Source organism: Mirounga leonina, unplaced genomic scaffold (assembly GCF_011800145.1).
Source record: "Mirounga leonina isolate KUSES-001 unplaced genomic scaffold, KU_Mleo_1.0 Mir_173, whole genome shotgun sequence".
Taxonomy (NCBI): Eukaryota; Metazoa; Chordata; class Mammalia; order Carnivora; family Phocidae; genus Mirounga; species Mirounga leonina.
The window spans coordinates 73,215,085-73,236,051 of record NW_023270447.1 but is presented as its reverse complement, the minus strand read 5'-3'; the positions used below and the strand labels follow the sequence as shown (position 1 = coordinate 73,236,051).

At 48.8% G+C, this 20,967-nt stretch overlaps 1 protein-coding gene across 3 annotated transcripts in view; it reads right to left on the bottom strand.

The window, feature by feature from the left end:
* Window positions 1-20,967, bottom strand: part of PTAFR (platelet activating factor receptor) — a 42,032-nt gene that overhangs the window by 11,670 nt on the left and 9,395 nt on the right. The window contains exon 2 of one of the 3 annotated variants that reach the window (XM_035019347.1): window positions 13,646-13,735. The exons of 1 other annotated variant lie outside the window; for it this stretch is intronic. In XM_035019347.1, coding sequence (XP_034875238.1) covers window positions 13,646-13,735 — 90 coding nt within the window. Of the gene's footprint in view, window positions 1-10,991; window positions 11,139-13,645; window positions 13,736-20,967 lie in introns of those variants that run through there. One more of the 3 variants, XM_035019348.1, reaches the window with a different exon arrangement.

Below are 20,967 nucleotides of genomic sequence, written 5' to 3'. Positions count from 1 at the left end.
AGGGTATGGAACAGGAAAGGGACAACACTGGATCTGGGTTTGGGAAAGAGGGCTTTGACCGCTGCGTACAGAACAAGCCAGAGGGGCTTCAGACCAGGAGCAAGGAGAGAGCATCAAGACAATTGCAATTGTCTGCAGGGCCAAAGGAGGCTTGGAGCATGACGGGGCAAATGGAGGGAAATGGATGGTTGTCAGAGTTATTTGGGAGGTTGAATGGATGGAACTTGGTGACAGATGGGAGACAGGTTGATAGAAAGGGAGGAGTCAAGGACTGCCAGCTTTCTGGCGCAGATGATTTGGGCTGGGGGTGGTACCCATCTTCATGGAGATGACACTGAGGAGGAACAGTGTGGGGGTGCAGGTGAATCCAGCTGGGGACACATCTGGAGTGCCCTGAAATTCCAGAGGATCCAGAGTTAAATCCTGAAGAGCCCAACATTCCCCGGAGAAGTCAGAGGGGGAGGAGAAACCTGTGAAGGAGGCAGGGACAGGACAGAGAGGTAGGAGAGCCATGCTGGAGAAGGTTTCAAGAGCACGGAAGTGGGGGCCAGCAGCGTGAAAAGCCACACAGAGAGATCAAGTACGATGCAGACAGAAAAGCAGGGGCCCCTGGGTGGCTCAGTTGATTAAGTGTCTGTCTTCAGCTCAGGTCATGATCCCAGGGTCCTGGTATTGAGCCCCAGGCTCCCTACTCAGCACGGAGTCTGCTTCTTCTTCTTCTTCTGCCCCTCCCCTTGCTCATGTTCTCTCTCTCTCAAATAAATAAATAAAATCTTAAAAAAAAAAAAAAAGAAAGAAAGAAAGAAAAGAAAAGAAAACACAGCATGTGGCAACAGGGAAATCCAGCTCCCCGTCATTAGGAGAGCAGCATCCAAAGCATGAGTTGAGGAATGAGGGAGAAGCAAGGAGGTGGAATGTTAAATTCTCATTAAGAAGCTTAGTTGAGCAAATAGTTGTGAACCTTGTTTGTATCCTGATTCAAAGTAACTATAAAAACTAGTTTTTAGACAATTGGAAGAACTCAAACACAGACTCAGTATGAGCTGGAATTAAGAAATCAATGTTAATTTTGTTAGGTGTGATAATGATATTATGGTTCTATATTTTTATATGTTTTAATTCCTTATCTATTAGATACACATCATGAAGTATTTATAGGTAGAATTATACAGTATCTTGACTTTGCTTTAAAACAGTTTAGGAAAAACATTCCTACATGCTAATCTCCATTTCAGAGTCAGCTTCTCTGTGAACCCAACCTGTAATCAGGTCTGTCTGGGCCTGGAGCATCCCCAGTCCACATAGCCCCCATAGGAAGCCCAGTGCAGGCCTCTTCCTTCCAGATACAGAGTCAGAATCAGTGTGGGGGTTCTTGCATGAAACCCCTGCCTTTGCCCAAAGCCTTGCCCTGGGTGCCTCCCGTACCCATCACCCTGGCTCTTCCTACTTCTGCTGTCTTCCCAGATCCTGGTCTTCATGTGACTCCCACCCCCTTAGCCTTCATCCCAAACTTAGCACCCAGCCATCCCTTTGCGTCAGTGGAACCCTTTGATGTCACCCACAATGTAACCAGCTGAGTCTCTTCTGGGCCTAGGGGCTCAGACCTCCATGCCTTTGTTCATGCTTCCCTCCCTCACTCTGCCTGGCTATGTACTGGTCACTTGAAGACTGCCCTGGCCTCTCTCCCTGCAGCTAGTTCTTCCCAAGCCTCCCTGCCTCTCTCACACCCTGCTCTGCCCCCAGACCCGGTTAAGCGTTCATCCTCTGAGCACCCATAGCTTACAGCATCTTATACCATTGAAATTATCTCTGTGTCCTCCTGCCACACTAGACCAGCAGCTCCTGGAGGGCAGAGGATATGTCCATTCATTCACCTGACAGTTATCGATATCCCACTGGGGGCTGGGCACTTTTTTGGGGATACTGCAGGAATAAAACAGGCAAAACCCCTGCTCTTAAGAAGCTTACACTCTTGTCAGGGAAAACAGACCAAAACAGAGAGGGAAAAGAACACAGTAATTTCAAATTGTGATGAATTCAATAAAAGAAATAAAAATCGTGACATGACGAAGCTTGGGTAAGGGGCTGCTTTAAATAGAGTGACCAGGGAAGGCTTCTCAGAGGAGGTAACCTATAAACAAACCTAGAAGAAGATTTACCATGAGGCCAATGAAGCGTAAGCTTCAAGGCCCCTTTCTAGGTCTTGTATCTAATTGTGTATTTGCAATTTGGTCACTTTTCTTCACGAGGACCCCCCCAAATTGTACAAGTTGTAGGGTCCTGTGAAAACCCATATCTTCTCCTGGCTGAAATCTAAAAAGCGAGAAGGAACAAGTCAAGAGAAAATCTGGAAGAAGAGTATTCTAGGCCAAGTGTCTCATGTGCAGCGGGAGTAAGTTCATCGTATCATAAGATAGGAACAAATGCGTCGTGCTCAAGGAAACGTAAGATTCATGTGGTCCTAGGGGAGTGAGAAATGGGAAGAACTGGATGAGATCTGGGGGCAGCCGACCCCAAATGGCTCCTAAGCCGTGGTGAGGAGGTGGAATTTTATTTTCTGAGCACTGGAGAGCCGCTGGACCGTGTCAGGCAAGTGAGTAACATGATCGGACTCCCTGGCTGCTGGACAGAGAACAGATAGTAGGGGACAAAGGGCAAGCAGAGAACCAGTTCTGGAGGCAAGAGGGGGTGGTGACATGGACCACAAAGTGGCATTTCCAATTCCTCTCTCCGTCTCCAGCACCTAGCACACGTGTGGCCGGAGCAGGAGCTTGGTAAGCGTTTGTTGAGTCAACAGATGTCTGGCAAACAAAAATTTTAATCCTTGTTGTGACCTCATTGTGCGAGCTGCAGGAGGGCTGACCCAAGAAGAAGGGCAGACCCGAGGCCTGATCTACCCCGTAACAGAAAAGCACCAGGAGCTGCCTGCTCCCCAGAGCAGTCTCCCTACAAGACGGAATGAGCCCTCTACAGCCTCACTACTCAAATTGAGGTCCTCGAACCAGCAGCATCAGCTGAGTTTGTCAGAAATACGGACTCTCACGCTCCACCCCGGACTGCTGCATCAGAATCTGTATTTTCACAAGAGTCCCAGGTGATTCGTGGGTACACTGAAGTTTGAGAAGTACTGCGTTTCAGCACACTGTCAGCCACATACTCGACTAGTCTACCACCTTCCATGGCTCCCCATTGCCCAGGATCAAATCCAAGCTCCTTTCACACCTCATTTCCCTCCAGCCTCTTTTACTACACACCCTGTATTCCAGCCACACTGAACTTCCTGCTGCTTCTCTAAAAACTCTGTTTCTTCTCAAACCTCTGTGCTTTGCACATGCTGCTACCTCTCTGAGAGTGCCTTCTGCCTCTTGCTTTACCTAGCAAACTCCCACTCTTCCTTGAAGACCCAACCTAAAGGGACACCTGGGTGGCTTGGTCATTAAGCGTCTGCCTTTGGCTCAGGTCATGATCCCAGGGTCCTGGGATCGAGCCCCGCATCAGGCTCCTTGCCCAGCAGGGAGCCTGCTTCTCCCTCCCCCTGCTTGTGTGCTCTCTCTCTCTCTCTCAATCTCAGACAAATAAATAAATAAAAATAAAAATCTTAAAAAAAAAAAAAGACCAATCTAAAGAATGCTTCCTCTAGGATGCCCTCCCTGATTGCCCCAGGCAGAATGAGTTGCCTTCTTCTCTGGGTCACCATGGTACTGGGCACATTCCTCAGTACAGCACCAGATACAATGTGTTGTAAGTATTGATTTCTATGGCCATTTCCTCACCAGCCTGGAGCTCCTAGAGGGCAGGGACTAGATCTTGTTCATTCTTTATCCCCAGTGTCAGACACTGAGCACTGAATGAATGAATGACCAAGCCCCTGATGACTATTCAGCAGAAACTGGTATGAAGGAAACGTGTCCAGTCTCTCTGGTGGAAGCACAGTAGGAGGGGGAGAATAATCCCTTTCTCGAGTCAGAAAGACCTGGGTTCATACATGGCTCTGCCATTTACTTGCTGTGTGACCTTGGGCAAGTGAGTTCACCTATCTGAGCCTCAGTTTTTTCAGTTACAAAATTTTACCGTTCTAACAGTGGTTCCAAAAATAAGCATGCAAACTGGTCACAATGGCCAGGCCTCCCTCTCCCCACTGGCTCAGCCACATGAAGTCAGGGGAGGGGACTATGGTCACCACTGTCCCAGGGGCTCTAGCCCACATACTGAGTTCCCTGTCAGCTCCAGACAGGGCCTTCGGCGAATGCCAACAAATCTCTCAACGGGTCAGGAAGGGAATGAGCATTTGGAGGGAAAAAAGGCAGCAGCAGCTCAGACCAATCAATCTTACGTGAGGGCACAGTTCCTTGACGCTTCAAGTCTGGGCGGCAGCCCAGGCGCAGCTCTCAACTAGGGGTAGGCAAGGGGAGCCATAAATATTCATGGAGACAGAAGAATTCTGCCATCTGGATATCCCATCCTCTACTGTGCATAGCATTCAGTCCCAACCCCCTACCATTCCCATACTGTCTGAGAACATCATGCCCCTAGGGAACCTGGGCTCCCATTTTCAGCTGAACAGTCAGAGGGGAGGGACCACCTGGATCTGGGCAGAAGGAAGTATGTGCTGGTTACTTCCCCAGTGTGGACTGTGGGTTGGGAAGTTGGGTTTACCAGTCAGCCCAGCTCCTAACATTTGTGGGGCCATGTTCGGTCAAAAGTACACGTCAGCGCACTGGGGTGGCTCAGCTGCTTGAGCATCTGGCTCTTGATTTTGGCTCATGTCGTCATCCCTGGGTCGTGGGATTGTCCGGCCCCCAGCCTCCCCCTCTTCCCATAAGGCTGTGCACTCAGTGGGGAGTCTGCTTTTCTCCCTCTCCTTCTGCCCCTCTGCCCCCCTCACAAGAGCTCTCTCTCGCTCTCTCAAATAATTTTTTTAAAGTACAAATGTCTAAATATTTATAAGCTATAAATTACTCACATTCAAGTTCATGCGATCTCATGCACCAGCAGCTCCCTGCAGAGCTGCAAGCCTGGAGGTACAATCACTGACTCCGCTCAGGCTAGAGGTGGGGTGTGGGAGGGACACACACTCCAAGCGGACATTTACAAGTGCATCCAAATGCTCCTTGCCTCGTGTGTAGGGCATGACAGGAGGGGAGTCGCAGCCAGCCTACCTAAGTTCAGGGTACTGGATTAAATATACAGACACTACATACCCATGAATACATTTCCTCAAGTCAGCCTTGCAAGGTGAGTTTTACAAAATGACCATTTCTCCAGAGAAGAAAGTGAGGCCAGAGAGGGAAACAGACTTGTCCAGTCACACAGCTAAGAAGTGGCAGAGGGCGCCTGGGTGGCTCAGTTGGTTAAGCAACTGCCTTCGGCTCAGGTCATGATCCTGGAGTCCCGGGATCGAGTCCCGCATCAGGCTCCCTGCTCGGCAGGGAGTCTGCTTCTCCCTCTGACCCTCCCCCCTCTCATGTGCTCTCTCTCTCTCTCACTCTCTCAAATAAATGAATAAATAAAATCTTAAAAAAAAAAAAAAAAAAGAAGTGGCAGATAGGGTTTTGAACTCCAAGACCCATCCTATCTCCTAAGCCAAGCCAAGGCCCCTGGGAGAAGCAAACCACTCATTGGCCACCTTACCCCTCATAGACCTGTCCTGTGACCCAAGAACAGGAATGGGGCAAAGGGAGGGGATCTGCATCCATATCACTCCTACCAGGCAGCGCTGGAGCTGGAATCAAATTCTGTTTCAAACACTAAACTCACCCCATGACTCTGACTCTCTGTGTCCTCATTGGTAAAATAAAGATTTAAAAATGGGTCAAAGAGGGGCGCCTGGGTGGCTCAGTCGGTTAAGCATCTGCCTTCAGCTCAGGTCATGATCCCAGTGTCCTGAGATGGAGCCCCAAGTCGGGCTCCCTGCTCAACAGGGAGTCTGCTTCTCCCTCGGCCCCTCCTCCTGCTTGCACGCTCTCTCTCTCTCTCTCAAATAAATAAAATCTTAAAAGAATAAAAATAGGTCAAAGAGAAAAGGAAATTAAGAATACAATCCCATTTATAACGGCATCAAAAAGGATAAAATAGGGGCACCTGGGTGGCTCAGTCGTTAAGCATCTGCCTTCGGCTCAGGTCATGATCCCAGAGTCCTGGGATCGAGCCCCGCATCGGGCTCCCTGCTCGGCAGGAAGCCTGCTTCTCCCTCTCCCACTCCCCCTGCTTGTGTTCCTTCTCTCGCTGTCTCTCTCTGTCAAATAAATAAATAAAATCTTTAAAAAAAAAAAAAAGGACAAAATACTGGAAATAAACTTAACCAAGGAGGCAAATGACTTATACACTGAAAACTACAAAGCATTGCTGCAAGGAATTGCAGAAGATACAAATAAATGGACAGACATCCTCATTCATAGACTAGAAGACTTAATACTGTTACAGTGTCCATACCTGCTGAAGCCATCTACAGATTCAAAGCCCTGTCAAAATCACAGTGGCATTTTTTGCAGAAACAGAAAATAAAATCTTAAAATTCAGATAGAACCTCATCTCGAAGGACACCAAAGAGTCAAAACACTCTTGAGAAAGAAAAACAAAGCTGGAGGCCTCACACTTCGTGATTTCAAAAGACATAACAAAGTACAATAATCAAAACAGCATGGTATCGGGGCACCTGGGTGGCTCAGTCGTTAAGCGTCTGCCTTCGGCTCAGGTTATGATCCCAAGGTCCTGGGATCGAGCCCCACGTCGGGCTCCCTGCTCCACGGGAAGCCTGCTTCTCCCTCTCCCACTCCCCCTGCTTGCATTCCCTCTCTCTCTGTGTCTCTCTCTGTCAAATAAATAAATAAAATCTTAAAAAAAAAAAAAACAGCATGGTATCAACATAAAGAGCAATATATATAGACCAGTGGAACAGAACAGAGAGCCCAGAAATAAACCTCCACACATATGGTCAAATGATCTTTGGCAAGGGTGCCAAGACTACACAATGGGAAAAGGAGAGCCTCTCCAACAAGTGCCAAGGGGAAAACCGGAGATCCACAAACAAAAGAATGAAGATGGACCCTTCTCTTACACCATATACAAAAATGAACTAAAAACAGATTAAAGATCAAAACATAAGATCTGAAAATGTAAAACTCCTACAAGGAAACATAGGTGGGAAGGCTTCATAACACTGGAATGAGCCATAATTTCTCAGCTACGACAGCAGGAATGCAAGAAACAGAAGCAAAAATAGATGTATGGGGGCACATCAAACTTTAAAACATCTGTAGCAAAGGAAACAGACGAGGAAAAAGGCACCCTAGAGAACGGGAGAAAAAATTTGCAAACCATATACTGCATACAGGGTTAATATTCAGAATATATAAAGAATTCTTACAACACAATAACAACAATAACAAAATAATAATAACTGATTTTAACATGGGCAAAGGACGTCAATAGATTTCTCCAAAGGAGATACGCAAATGGCAAACAAGCACGTGAAAAGATGTGCAACGCCACTGATCGTCAGGGAAGTGCACATAAGCACCACAATGAAATAGCACCTCACACTCGGCAGCATGGCCACTATCAAAAAGGCAGAAAATAACAAGTCCTAGTAAGGATGTGGAGAAATTGCAACCCTGGTGCATCATTGGTGGAAATATAAAATGATACAGCCAGGATGGAAAACAGTACAGTTTCCTCGGAAAATTAAAATAGAACTACCACATGACCCAGAAATCTTACTTCTGGGTATACTTACAAAAGAATTGAAAACAGGATCTTGAAGAATATTCGCACACCCACGTTTATAGCAGCACTATTCACAATACCAAGAGGTGGGAGCCACCCAAATGTCCATCAACAGATGGATGGATAAACAACACGTGGTGTGTGTATAACGGAAGACTATGCACCCTTCAAAAGGAAGGAGATCCTGTCACATGCTACAGCACGGATGAACCTTGAAGACACTATTAAGTGAAATAAGCCAATTACCAAAAGGCAGATATTGAATGATTATATGAAGTACCTAAGGTCATCACTTATATGAAATATCTAAAGTCATCAAACGCAAAGAATCGCAAAGTAGAATGGTGGTTGCCAGGGACAGGGGGAAGGAGAGATGGAATTGTTGTTCAGTGAGTATAGAGTTTCAGTCAGGCAAGATGGAAAAGTTCTAGAGACCTGCTGTACAACAATGTGCATACAGTTAACAATACTATAATGTGTACTTAAAAACTGTTACAAAGGGAAATTTATGTCACGTGTTTTTAGCACAATTAAAAAAATGTTTTCTTGGGACGCTTGGGTGGCTCAGTCAGTTAAGCGTCTGCCTTTGGCTCAGGTCACGATGCCAGAGTCCTGGGATCGAGTCCCACATCTGGCACCTTGCTCAGCAGGGAGCCTGCTTCTCCCTCTGCCTGCCGCTCCCCCTGCTTGTGCTCTCTCTGACAAATAAATAAAATCTTTAAAAAAATTTTTTTTTCTTTATGGACCCAAGCAATGATAGACTTGAAAGTACGTTGTATATTCTTAACTTAGAATCACAGGGCTCAGCTTTAAGACCTACTGCTGTGCAACTTTAGTAAAACTGTTGACCCTCTCTGGGCCTCATCTGTAAAATGGGGACAATCACACCTGGAGTTTTTGTGAGCATCCAGTGAGATAAAGGATACAAAGTGTTTGGAAAGAACAGTGGTTAAGACCACAGACTCTGGTCAGACAAACAAGAATTCTGCCTCTATCCTGTCCTAGCTTGTACCCATCGCCAAGCACATCACTCTCTGAGCCTCAGGTCCTTCCTTTGTGAATGAAGCTGGGGATATTCCAAGCACATATCTCCCCAGAGTGTTATGAATATTTTTTTAAAGATTTTGTTTATTTATTTGACAGAGAGAGACACAGCGAGAGAGGGAACACAAGCAGGGGGAGTGGGAGAGGGAGAAGCAGGCTTCCCGCCGAGCAGGGAGCCCAATGTAGGACTTGATCCCAGGACCCTGAGATCACGACCTGAGCCTAAGGCAGACGCTTAATGACTGAGCCACCCAGGCGCCCCAGTGCTATGAATATTTGATGAATAATGTGTGTAAAGGGCTTAGCACAATTCAAGATATTCACAATCAACAGCTCTACAAAACTGTATCTACAGGAAATCCAATTTGCTAATTAATCAGATCAAATGTTCCTCAAAATAGCCGCACGGTCATTGCAACAGCTCATATCGAGCTCACGCCAGCCTGAAGCCACCTACATCAGGCTTCCAGATGTATCATTAACTCTGAAAGCTTCCAGGAACCAGTCACATCTTCTCTTGGCAGCTAATGACAGTTGGCAAAATGCCATCAGCTGATTCTTACCCAAGATAATTAATTTAACCTCCAATGGGCCTCTGTTTACTCCTCTGTAAAAATAATAAGAAGAATACTTCATAGGGTTGTTGTAAGGATTAAATAGAAAATGCCTGATCTATAATCAAAGCTCAAGGAGTGCTGGCTACCATTAGTCTGACTTCTCAACCCAGATAGACTTAGAGATGCTGCCTGGGGTTTCCATAACACAACGCATCGCACTGCATTATAATGGCTGTTGGTTTCTTTTTCCTTTGGGTTGGGAATTCCCTGGGTTCAAGGCTTCTGGCATTTCACCAGGGTGTGCCACAGGGCCTCCTCCACAGCAAACACTCAAGAAATATTTACTAATAGGGGCATCTGGCTCAGTCAGTTAAGCGTCCAACTCTTGATTTCAGCTCAAGTCATGATCTCAGGGTCATGAGATCAAGCCCATTATTGGGCTCTGTGCTGGGCATGGAGCCTGCTTGGAATTCTTTCTCCCCTACCCCCAACTCGTGTGTGTATGTGTGTGTGTGTGTGCACGCACGTGTGCTCACTCTCTCTCAAAAAAAGAGACATTTACTAATAGATAAACACACACACACACAGTCACGTTGTCCCTCATCCTCTACTTCCAAACCCTCACACACCAGCCTTAGTCACTCCCAGCCCTTAGATTTCCTGAGAACTCTCAAACACAACAGTTTAATCATTTCTCTTCTGTGAGTCCTACTTTTCTCATGTATAAAATGAGAATAATGTCAACATTGATCTCATAGGATAGCCTGAGTTTGAAGGCAGGTAAACTTCTAAAGTGACTGGCATATAGTAGATGCTCAGTCAATGAGTTACTCCTATTCTGACCTCCCCTGTTGCTTGGCATTTGGGCCCTGGCCTGACCATGCTGGCCAGACTCTTTAAAGATTCCACTCATGGAGTGCTTTCACTACCATTTCTCCAAAAAGCAGAGGGATTTGAGGGGGAAATTGAGGGAGTAAGTATCTTCACCTCTGGGGAATTCTGGGCTCCCCACAGTTTCAAAGACAAGGAGTCCAGCGCCATGCTGGGCACATTTCTGGGTGGAGAAATGGAATTCTTTGTCTCGGAGAGGTCAGGGACAAGGTCTAGGGTTCTTGAGGTGGGAGTGGCCTGGGAACCAGATTTTCCCAATCTCCCTTCTCACAGAGGGCCCTTCCCTGACCCCAGGAATATATATTGCCCTGGTGAGACTCGGTCTCTGCTCAGCTGGTCTAGGACATCCCTGTGGAGGTGGGGGACCCTGAACCTGGCCTGGGTCTTTCCTTCTGGCTCCCAAATACCCAGATGGTATTTGTGGGTCTCCTTCCCCCTCCCTCCTCCTTCTAGGAAGTAGGCCAGGGCAGGGAGGAGGGAACGGAGAGGTACGTCTTCCTGTGGGATTCTCGGTACTGGGCTTACCCCTCCATTATACCCTGAATCACACCAAAGGACCACGCCTTCCAGCCTGGGAACTCCTGCATCCGTCCTGCTGGTGCCCTTGTGGGTACCTGGGGCCCAGCCCAAGGGAAAACGTAGGGTACAGGGCCTAGGCCTTGGGGTCCCACAGACCAGGATCCACACGGGACTCTGCTCTTCCCTAGCTGCTCTTTGGCTCTCAGCAGCTCCCTTTCCTCATTTGCAAAATGGGGATAATAAAAGCTTCCTCACCAGGTAGTTGTAAAAGCAGAATGAAACAGTCAATGCAAATGGTTATTGCTCAGTAACTGTGAGCTCCTCCCGAACCCTCAGAAAACATTTGTTGAAGAAATGAATGAGTGAACCAATCAGCCGTGCACCAAACCAGCCGCCACCAGCGAGAGCTGAAGAGAAATCACAAGACTTGAGATCAGAGCATCAGGACTCTGGGTCTCAGCCATGCCCCCCACCACCTTGAGTGAGTGAGCTCTGAGACTTGTGATCTGCATCTGAAAAATCCGCAGGGTGGGGCGGGGGCGGGGCGGCGTGAGGGGGCAACCTCAAGAATTCAAGCATTGTTGTAAGAAGAAAATAAGATGGGTAGGAGTGATAAAGGGTTTGTCTTATCAACAGTACAGCACTTGGTAAACTGAAATGGACTTTAAAAACTATAAAGGGGCCTGCGCAAATGTTTGACATGCTTCTCCCATCAGCCAGCTGAGCTCAGCATCAAACCCAGACCCTAAGGGTCCCCCTCCCACAGAACTAAGGGGGTGGGGAGGGACTGCTGAGCAGTGGTCCTTGCCCCACATATTCTCTCTCTCTTCCTCTCTCTCTCTCTCTCACACACACACACACACAGAGTCTGGCTTTGGATCCTCCTTGGCTGGAGACACAAGGGAAGAAAGGTACACCAACCTCTCAGCTGGTTTGGTTGATGATTCTGCTTCTGGGAACTGCTGGGCTGTACCAGACCCTCCTGCATGTTGGTCATGTTCCAGGCCCATGTGACTACAGCCAGGGCCCACGTCCTAGTACCACCCACACCACCACAGACACACATGCACATGGAAAGATACAGCAGAGGCTCCTCTCCCCACCCACCCTGCTGCCAAGGAACCCAATGGGGGCTGGCCAGAGAGGTGGCTGTGCTGGGGCCCAGCATTTGTCCTTCCGGGAATGGGCTCCACGCTCAACCCAGACACACTCCCCCAGGACCAGTCAGGGAGTGCTCCCACACTGTAGCTCAGCTGTGCCTCATCCTGTGCCAACCCTCATGGGAGGGGGGGGCGTAAGGAGGGGCTGCCACTGACAAAGAGGAGCACCCCCTTCTCCTCAACGAGGCCTTGATCATGGGCCTAGACTGGGGAGGAGGGGTCCCTCTATAAAGGTCTCCCTGTAAAAGGACAGACAGGACCCCAGCTTCTCATCACACCCCTGCCCACCCCAATACCAATCAAGAGCAGGAACTCAGTCCTGGAGGCTGATTTTGTCATTAACGCCATAGACTGTAATTCCTGACCCAAACCTTCATTGGACAGATGGAAAAACTGAGGCCCAGAAAAGAGAAAAGATTTGCCCATGGTGACAACAGGATCAGGAGCAGAACTGGGGCCAGATGCTGGGCCTCTGGCTTGCTGTCCATTCTCTTTTAAGTACAGCATATTACTTTATCATCCATCTATTCAATTCATATTCTAAGATTATACTGCTCACCAAACACTGTGCAAAGGGTAAGGATAAAACAATGAACAGAATGAATTCCCCCCCCGTAAGGCATTTACAGTAAGGATGACTGTCAATATTAGTAGTAACACATTGTGCAGCATCTCACCATTGACAAAGCATTTTCCCACCTGGCCTCCTCCTTCATCCTCCCGCACAAACCCAAAGGGCAGGACTTTAAGCCCTAATCTACAAAAGAGGAAAGTGAGGCTCCTCGGTTGCCAACATCCCAGCCTATAAACTAGAGCTAAGGTCAAAATCCTGCCAATCGTGAGGTGCCCACTTCAGACCCAGGGCCATTTCGTCATGTCCAGAGCGGACTTCTTTCTTTGGCTGCATTGTCAGTACCTAAAGGTAGGAACATCTCTGTCTTTTGTTTTCATAGCACCTACACACACACACACACTCACACACAACTCACACACACTCACACACACACACACACTCACACACACACACTCCAAGTACCTGGAACCCAGCTGCACGTTCGAACAGATCTAAATCAGAGTTGCCTAAATGCTTTACGGAGAGACTCTGCTGGCTCCCTCATTCTCCACAGGAGAGCAAGTGTCTGCACAGCGACCCTGGTTCAGCTGGCCCACCCGGGACCTCCTGCCAGCAAAGGACAAGGGGAGACCTGCCTGTGCCCTGTCCCTCCCACCCGGGACCTGTTGGGGGGAACCCGTTGCGGGCCAGGCCCTTTGTACCAATAACCTGGTTATCTTCATCATCCCCCAGGAACACCTGGCATCTCATGAGGTCCTCAGTGCCCAGCCCTGTACCAGACCCCGAGCTTCTCCCAACAGTCCTGCTGGGGAGGCAGGATTATCCCCATTCGACAGTGCCGGAAACTGAGCTGCAGAGCGGGAGCATAACTTGGCCAAGACGCCATAGGCAGCCAGTCCAGCAGATGGCATTCAGCCCCCGACCTCTAGGTAGCCCCCTCTCACCACCATCGTCAGCTCCCAGTGAGATCTCGGGGCTCACTTTCAGCTCGGCCCGGGCCTCAGGCAACCAAAGTGGGGAGCTGCATTTCCTGGCAAGTTTGGTCACCAGGAATCCTTTCTAAACACTGGGCCTGAGGAAGATGCCAGAACGGTCCCTTCAGACTTCGGTCTCCTGAGGACCCTGTCACACACCTCCCCCTTGCCCAGCCAGCGCCGGGACCCCCCCCCCCTTACCTGAATCAGGGAAGGCTGAGCAGGCTGAGTGGCCCCAGCAGCAGCAGGATCTGAGTGTCCGTCTGTCTGCAGACCGAGCCTCTGTGCTATCTGGAAATTGCAGAAGTGAGGAAACAGAGCACACCAGTGCCAAGTCACCCCCAGGGAGGAAATGCTGTGACCCTGGGGCTCCTCCAACGGGTGGCACAAGAACCTCCAAGCTGGGTGGTGGGGCCCTGACCCCTGCTGGGAGGGTTCTCGGGAGCCAGGCCCAGGCTGGGGCGTGGGCAGCGAGTCGGGGAGCTGGGGATGCAAGAGAGAGAGCAGAAAGGGCGAGCATGCACTCGAGGAGAGAGAGAGAGAGACTGAGCGCGAGCCAGGAAGGGAGAAGAGGGATGCGGCACCGAGAAAACCAGAATAAGGGGCCCTGGGGAGGGGGGGGGCAGTCAGGAAACCGTGAGAGGTGGAGGGAGAAAGGCACACGGAGAAAGACAGACGTAAACACAGACAGAGAGCATGAGAGGAATGGGCAGACGGGAGGCCAGACAACCGGGGAAATTAGAAGAGAACGCCATGAGGCGGGGGGTGTGCGTCGAGGGTGCATGTCTGTGTAGGGGCGTGAGGGACAAAATGAAAGAAGGGACACAGAGAGGAGAGAGAGGGGAGGGAGAGACAGCGAGAACATGAAAAGGATGAGAAGAGGGGGCGCCTGGGTGGCTCAGGGGGTGAAGCGTGGGCCTGGGGCTCCGGTCACGGCCCCAGGGTCCTGGGGTCGAGCCCCGCGTCGGGCTCCCTGCTCTGTGGGAAGCCTGCTTCTCCCTCTCCCTCTGCCTCTGCCTCTGCCTCTGCCTCTCTCTCTCTCTCTCATGAATAAATAAATAAACTCTTAAAAAAAGAAAAGGATGAGGAGGAGCTTAGAAGAGCCGCCGTGGTCAGCGGGGTGACTGGGCCGGGCAGCCCCCGGTCACCCGGCAGCACGTAGCCCAGGAGCCGGGGCGTCGCGGGCGGAGCGCGGCAGCGTGTGAGTCCGTGGGAACGAGCGAGCGTGAGCAGCAGGTGTGCGCAAGCGAGTGCGTGAGCGCGGGCGAGTTTGTGAATGTGAGCGAGCGCGTGTGCGAGCAAGTCCGTTGGCGGGAGGCTTTGTGTGTAAAAGTGACCGACGGGGGCGCCTGGGTGGCTCAGTTGGTTGAGCGGCTGCCTTCGGCTCAGGTCGTGATCCTGGAGTCCCGGGATCGAGTCCCGCATCAGGCTCCCTGCTCTGCGGGGAGCCTGCTTCTCCCTCTGACCCTCCCCCCTCTCATGTGCTCTCACTCATTCTCTCTCTCAAATAAATAAATAAAATCTTAAAAAAAAAAAAAAAAGTGACCGACAGGGGCGCCTGGGTGGCTCAGTCGGTTAAGCGACTGCCTTCGGCTCAGGTCATGATCCTGGAGTCCCAGGATCGAGTCCCGCATCAGGCTCCCTGCTCGGAGGGGAGTCTGCTTCTCCCTCTGACCCTCCCCCCTCTCATGCTCTCTCTATCTCATTCTCTCTCTCAAATAAATAAATAAAATCTTAAAAAAAAAAAAAAAAGGGGGACCGACGGGCCAGGGCTCCCTGCCTCAGCTTCCAGTCATTCCACGGGCAAACATTTATTAAGCACCACCAGGCACCAAGCACTGTAGTCAACACTGCCTACGAAAGCAGGGTGTCCACATGTCAGCCAATCCGACACCCTTCTACACGGAGAGGGGAGCGGGTCTAGCAGGTCCCAAGGCCAGGTCGAAGCAGAGCCAGGAGTAGAGGCTCCTGACCACCACCACCACCACCCCTTCAGGGTCCAGCCTCGGCTCTGCCCTGCATGTCTGGGCTAGCCTCCTCCTGCTGAATGGGACCCCACTCCTGACAAAAATGGATCTCAAAGGGAAAATCACTTTTTTTTTTTTAGTAGGCTCCATATCCAGCATGGAGCCCAACACGGGGCTTGAACTCACAACTCTTGAGATCAAGACCTGAGCTGAGGGGCGCCTGGGTGGCTCAGCTGTTGGGCGTCTGCCTTCGGTTCAGGTCATGATCCCAGGGTCCTGGGATCGAGCCCCACATCGGGCTCCCTGCTCAGCGGGAAGCCTGCTTCTCCCTCTCCCACTCCCCCTGCTTGTGTTCCTTCTCTCGCTGTGTCTCTCTCTGTCAAATAAATAAATAAAAATCTTAAAAAAAAAAAAAAGACCTGAGCTGAGAGCAAGAGTTAGGTGTCCACTTAACTGACCGAGCCACGCAGGCACCCCCAAATCACTTTTTTTGGTAAGATTTTATTTATTATTTATTTGACAGAGAGAGAGATAGTGAGAGAGGGAACACAAGCAGGGGGAGTGAGAGAGGGAGAAGCAAGCAGGCCTCCCACGGAGCAGGGAGCCCGATGCGAGGCTCGATCCCAGAACCCTGGGACCATGACCTGAGTGAGCCAAAGGCAGACGCTTAACGACTGAGCCCCCCAGGCGCCCCCCCAAATCACTTTTTTTTTAAAGATTTTATTTATTTATTTGACAGTGAGAGCAGGAACACAAGCAGGGGGAGTGGGAGAGGGGCGGGGAGCCCGATGTGGGGACTCGATCCCAGGACCCTGGGATCATGACCTGAGCCGAAGGCAGACGCTTAACGACTGAGCCCCCCAGGCGCCCCCCCAAATCACTTTTAACATGTGCCTCAGCCTTGAAGAGCTAGGGCCAACGTTCTGCCCCTGCCCCAGCTCCACCCCCATCACACACAGGCAGACATGTTCGAACCTCTTACATGTATAACCCTTGCATGGCCACATATACTCAATGCACACTATCATGCAAACACACCCACTCACAATCACATCCCTCCACTCACATGCACACTCACACACTCAAGTGCCCAAATCTGTCACCCCTTACTCACATCCACCCAGTCACCTCCTTCCTCCTGCCCATTCACTCACACTTTTCCACACGCACGCACCACACCTCACACACTCTCCTCACATCCCAACACGCGGCCCAGGCCTCCTGTGAGGGACTTCGAAGAGGCCTGGTTTGGTCATCCCTCCCCAGCTCTCTTAGAGGCAGCTTGAGTCTTGAGTGCCCTGAGACACAAGAGAACATGGTCTATTCATTGTGTTTAACCTTCCAGCTGAAAAGCCAAGGCCCTAGGTCTGTTGCCCAGCTCGGATCCTCTTTCCCCAAATTGGCTTTACCTTCTCAGCCACCCTCCAGGCATCACACTCAATGAGAGGCAACAGCCTGGAGGGACCTCCGGGATCCACCAATCCTCATTTGACCACAGACGCCAAGGACACTTGTCTGAAATCCAGGACTATTGGGCTCAGCCTGTTTTTCAGTAGTCCTTTACACATGTTCTTGGAGTAAGGGTGTTTCAGTACCTCTTTTGAGATGATCAACAAGCAGCGTAGTTAGGCGGAGATTATCAACATTTGACTCCTCCTTTCTGTCACACCCACATCCATTCTGTTAGCCAATTCGGTCAGTTCTATTCTAAAATGTATCTATATCCAAGTCTAATCAAGCCTTGAGGGAAACTAGGTATGGGTACTTGGGACCTCTGTGTACTATCTTTTTTTTTTTCTTTTAAGTAATCTCTACATCCAACGTGGGGCTCAAACTCACAACCCCAAGATCAAGAGTCAGGCGCCCCTTCAGTGTACTATCTTTGCAACTTCCCATGAATCTATGATTATTTCAGAATAGAGGACCAAAAAATAAAAATTCACACCCACACAAGAACACAGTGGAAAGGGACTCAAGAGGAATGAGTTCAAGGAATAATAAAAGTGCTAACCATAATAATCACAATGCTATTTAACACGTGGTGAGCATTTACTGTGTTTCTGGCCATTGTACCCTATGTAATTGCTTTACAGTTCCTGTAAAGTTAGGTGCATGTATTATTATCTCCAATTTAGAGACAAGAAACTGAGGCATAGAGAAGCTGAGTAGCTTGTCCAAAGTCACACAACTGTGGCAGAACGAGGATTTGAACCTAGATAATCTGGCTTCATAGCCCACTCTAGATCTTAACCACTGTGCTGAAGTGGGAATAAATGGGAACAAGAAAAATGTTTAAAAGACAAAAATAAAAGGCATACGTATCAGTTAGGGCCCTGAAAAGAGATGCACACTCGAATGGGCCATCTGAGGACAAAGGGACACTTCGGGAGGTGAGGGCAGGGCTGGAGAACCACAAGGAATAGTGTAATACTCCAAGGCTGCCAAGAGTGGGCGCCCTTATCATCTGAAAAGCTCAAGAGAGGGAGAAGTTACTGGAACTGAAGAGTAGCTATTTGGAGAGGGCTGCCTGGCAGGAGGTGTGTGCTTGGTTAGGAAGTTGCAGCAATCTTTGTTGAGCTGGTGGAGAGGGAACTGGGAAATAAATACCCAAATCTCTCTCTTCTTCCACCTTCTGATGTCTTACCGGGGCCAACCTTGGCTGAGTTCAACCAGAAGCAAGGGACATGGGTAATATAGTACATACAGATCAGCTTCCAAGAGCACAGAGTAGGGTGGAGAAGGGTGGTGAGAAGATCTGGAGGGGAAAACAGATGATATCCAGGACAGACATAGTTGAGAAAATCAGGGAGAATTTAATATGGACAGAATTTTAGATGATTCTAAGGAATTATTAATTGTATGAAGTGATAATAGTGGTGTGGTTATATAAGAAAGTATCCAAGGGCACCTGGGTGGCTCAGATGGTTAAGCGTCTGCCTTCGACTCGGGTCATGATCCCAGGGTCCTGGGATCGAGCCCCGCGTCGGGCTCCTGGCTCAGTGGGGAGCCTGCTTCTCCCTCTGCCCCTCCCCCTGCTCATGCTCTCTCTCTCTCTCTCAAATGAATAAATAAAATTAAAAAAAAAAAGTATCCATATATATGGAAATATTTAGAGATGAAGTTTACAAGGAATTGCTTTAAACTATTACAGCAAAATAAGGAGAAAGAGAGAAAGAAAAGGGAATAGAAAGGATGGAATGGAGGAAAGAGAAAGGAGAAGGAAGGATGGAAAAAAGGAAGGAAGGACAGGAGGGAAATCATGGGACAAAATAATAAATCTAGGTGAAGGGTGTTGTAGCAGGCGGAATAATGGCCCTCAAAGATATGGGGTTCCAGTCCTTGGAGCCTATAGATGTTCTGTTACGTGGCAAATGTTTTACGGGTGTGGTTAAATCAATGCTCCTGAGATGGGGAGATTATCCTAGATAATACAAGTGAGCCTTAATGCAATCACAAGTATACGAATAAGAAGCCAAGGGGTGCCTGAGTGGCTCAGTCGGTTAAGCCTCAGACTCTTGATTTCAGCTTGGGTCATGATCTCGGGGTAGTGGGATTGAACCCCACGTCCAACTGCTGCTCAGCAAGGAAACTGCTTTAAGATTCTCTCCATCTTCCCCTCCCCCTGCTCATGCGCACCCAGTCTCTCTCTCTCCCTCTCTCTCTCTCCCTCGGATAAATAAATAAATCTTTAAAAAAAAAGAGAGAGAGCGAGAGCAAGAGAAGCCAAGGAAAATTTTATTACAGACAGAAAAGGAGAAGGCAGTGTGGCCACAGAGGGAGAATGACATGGCCACAAGCCAGGAGTTTCAGTAGCCATCAGACACTGAAAAAGGGAGGAGCAGATTCAGTCCTGGAGCCTTTGCAGGAAGCACAACTCTGCTGACTCCTTCCCCACTGATACCAATTTTGGACTTCTGGCCTCCAGAACTATAAGAAAATAAATGTGTGTTGTCTCAAGCCACCAAGCTTGTGGCCATTTGTGACAGCAGCTATAGGAAATGAATAGGTATATAGGGATTTATTATACTCTTCCCTCTCTTTTTTTGTCTGTTTGAAACTTTTCTAGGGGGCACCTGGGTGGCTCAGTCAGTTAAGCATCTGCCTTCGGCTCAGGTCATGATCTCGGGGTCTTGGGATGGAGCCCGATGCAGGGATGCCCGATGCACTGCTCAGTAGAGAGTCTGCTTCTTCTCTCCCTCTCCTCTGCTCCCCCCCCCCCGCTTGAAATTTCTCTCTCCCTCTCTCTCTCTCTCTCAAATAAATAAATAAAATCTTAAAAAAAAAAAAGAAAACCTTTCTAATAAAGTTGGTATTTGAACACACCCAAATCACAACATGACCTATGAAACAGTATTGCCAAGGAAATCGAATCAAGAAGTTCAACCACCAGTTTACAGGAAATATAGCAGAGGAGTAGATCATAGGGATACACTCAGCAAATTCAGCAAAGAGAAAATGCTTCTTCAACAAATAAATTTTAAGGGAGAAAAAAGATGGTGGAAGAACCTATGGATCAAATGAGAATTAAGAGATATAGCAACCACTACTGGGTATTTACCCCAAAGACATCGATGTAGTGAAAAGAAGGGCCATATGCACCCCAATGTTCATAGCAGCAATGTCCGCAATAGCCAAACTGTGGAAAGAGCCGAGATGCTCTTCAACAGATGAATGGATAAAGAAGATGTGGTCCATATATACAATGGAATATTACTCAGCCATCAGAAAGGATGAATACCCAACTTTTATTACATCAACATGGATGGGACTGGAGGGGATTATGCTAAGTGAAATAAGTCAAGCAGAGAAAGTCAATTATCATATGGTTTCACTTATTTGTGGAACATGAGGAATAACATGGAGGACTTTAGGAGAGGGAAGGGAAAAAAAGGGGGGGTGGGAATTGGAGGGAGAGATGAACCATGAGAGACTATGGACCTGAGAAACAGACAGGGTTTTAGAGGGGAGGGAGGAGGGGGGATTGGTTAGCCCGGTGATGGGTATTAAGGAGGGCACGTACTGCATGGAGCACTGGGTGTTATACGAAAACAATGGATCGTGGATCACCACATCAAAAACTAATGATGTATTGTATGGTGACTAACATAACATAATAAAATTAAAAAAAAAAAGAGATATAGCAACCAGTTGCTATGTGTGAGCCTTTTTTAGATTTTTTTTTTTTTAAGATTTTATTTATTTATTTGACACAGAGAGAGAGACAGCGAGAGAGGGAACACAAGCAGGGAGAGTGGGAGAGGGAGAAGCAGGCTTCCCGCGGAGCAGAGAGCCTGATGCGGGGCTCGATCCCAAGACCCTGGGATCATGACCTGAGCCGAAGGCAGACACTTAACGACTGAGCCACCCAGGTGCCCCCCTTTTTTAGATCTTGATTCAAACAAACTGTAAAAGAGAGAGAGAGAGGGACAGAGAGAGAGGGCAGAGAGATAGAGAAAAGGGAGAAAGAGAGGAAGGAGGGAAGGAAGGAAGGAGAGAGAGAGAAAGAAAGGAAAGAAAGAAAGAAAGAAAGAAAGAAAGAAAGAAAGAAAGAAAGAA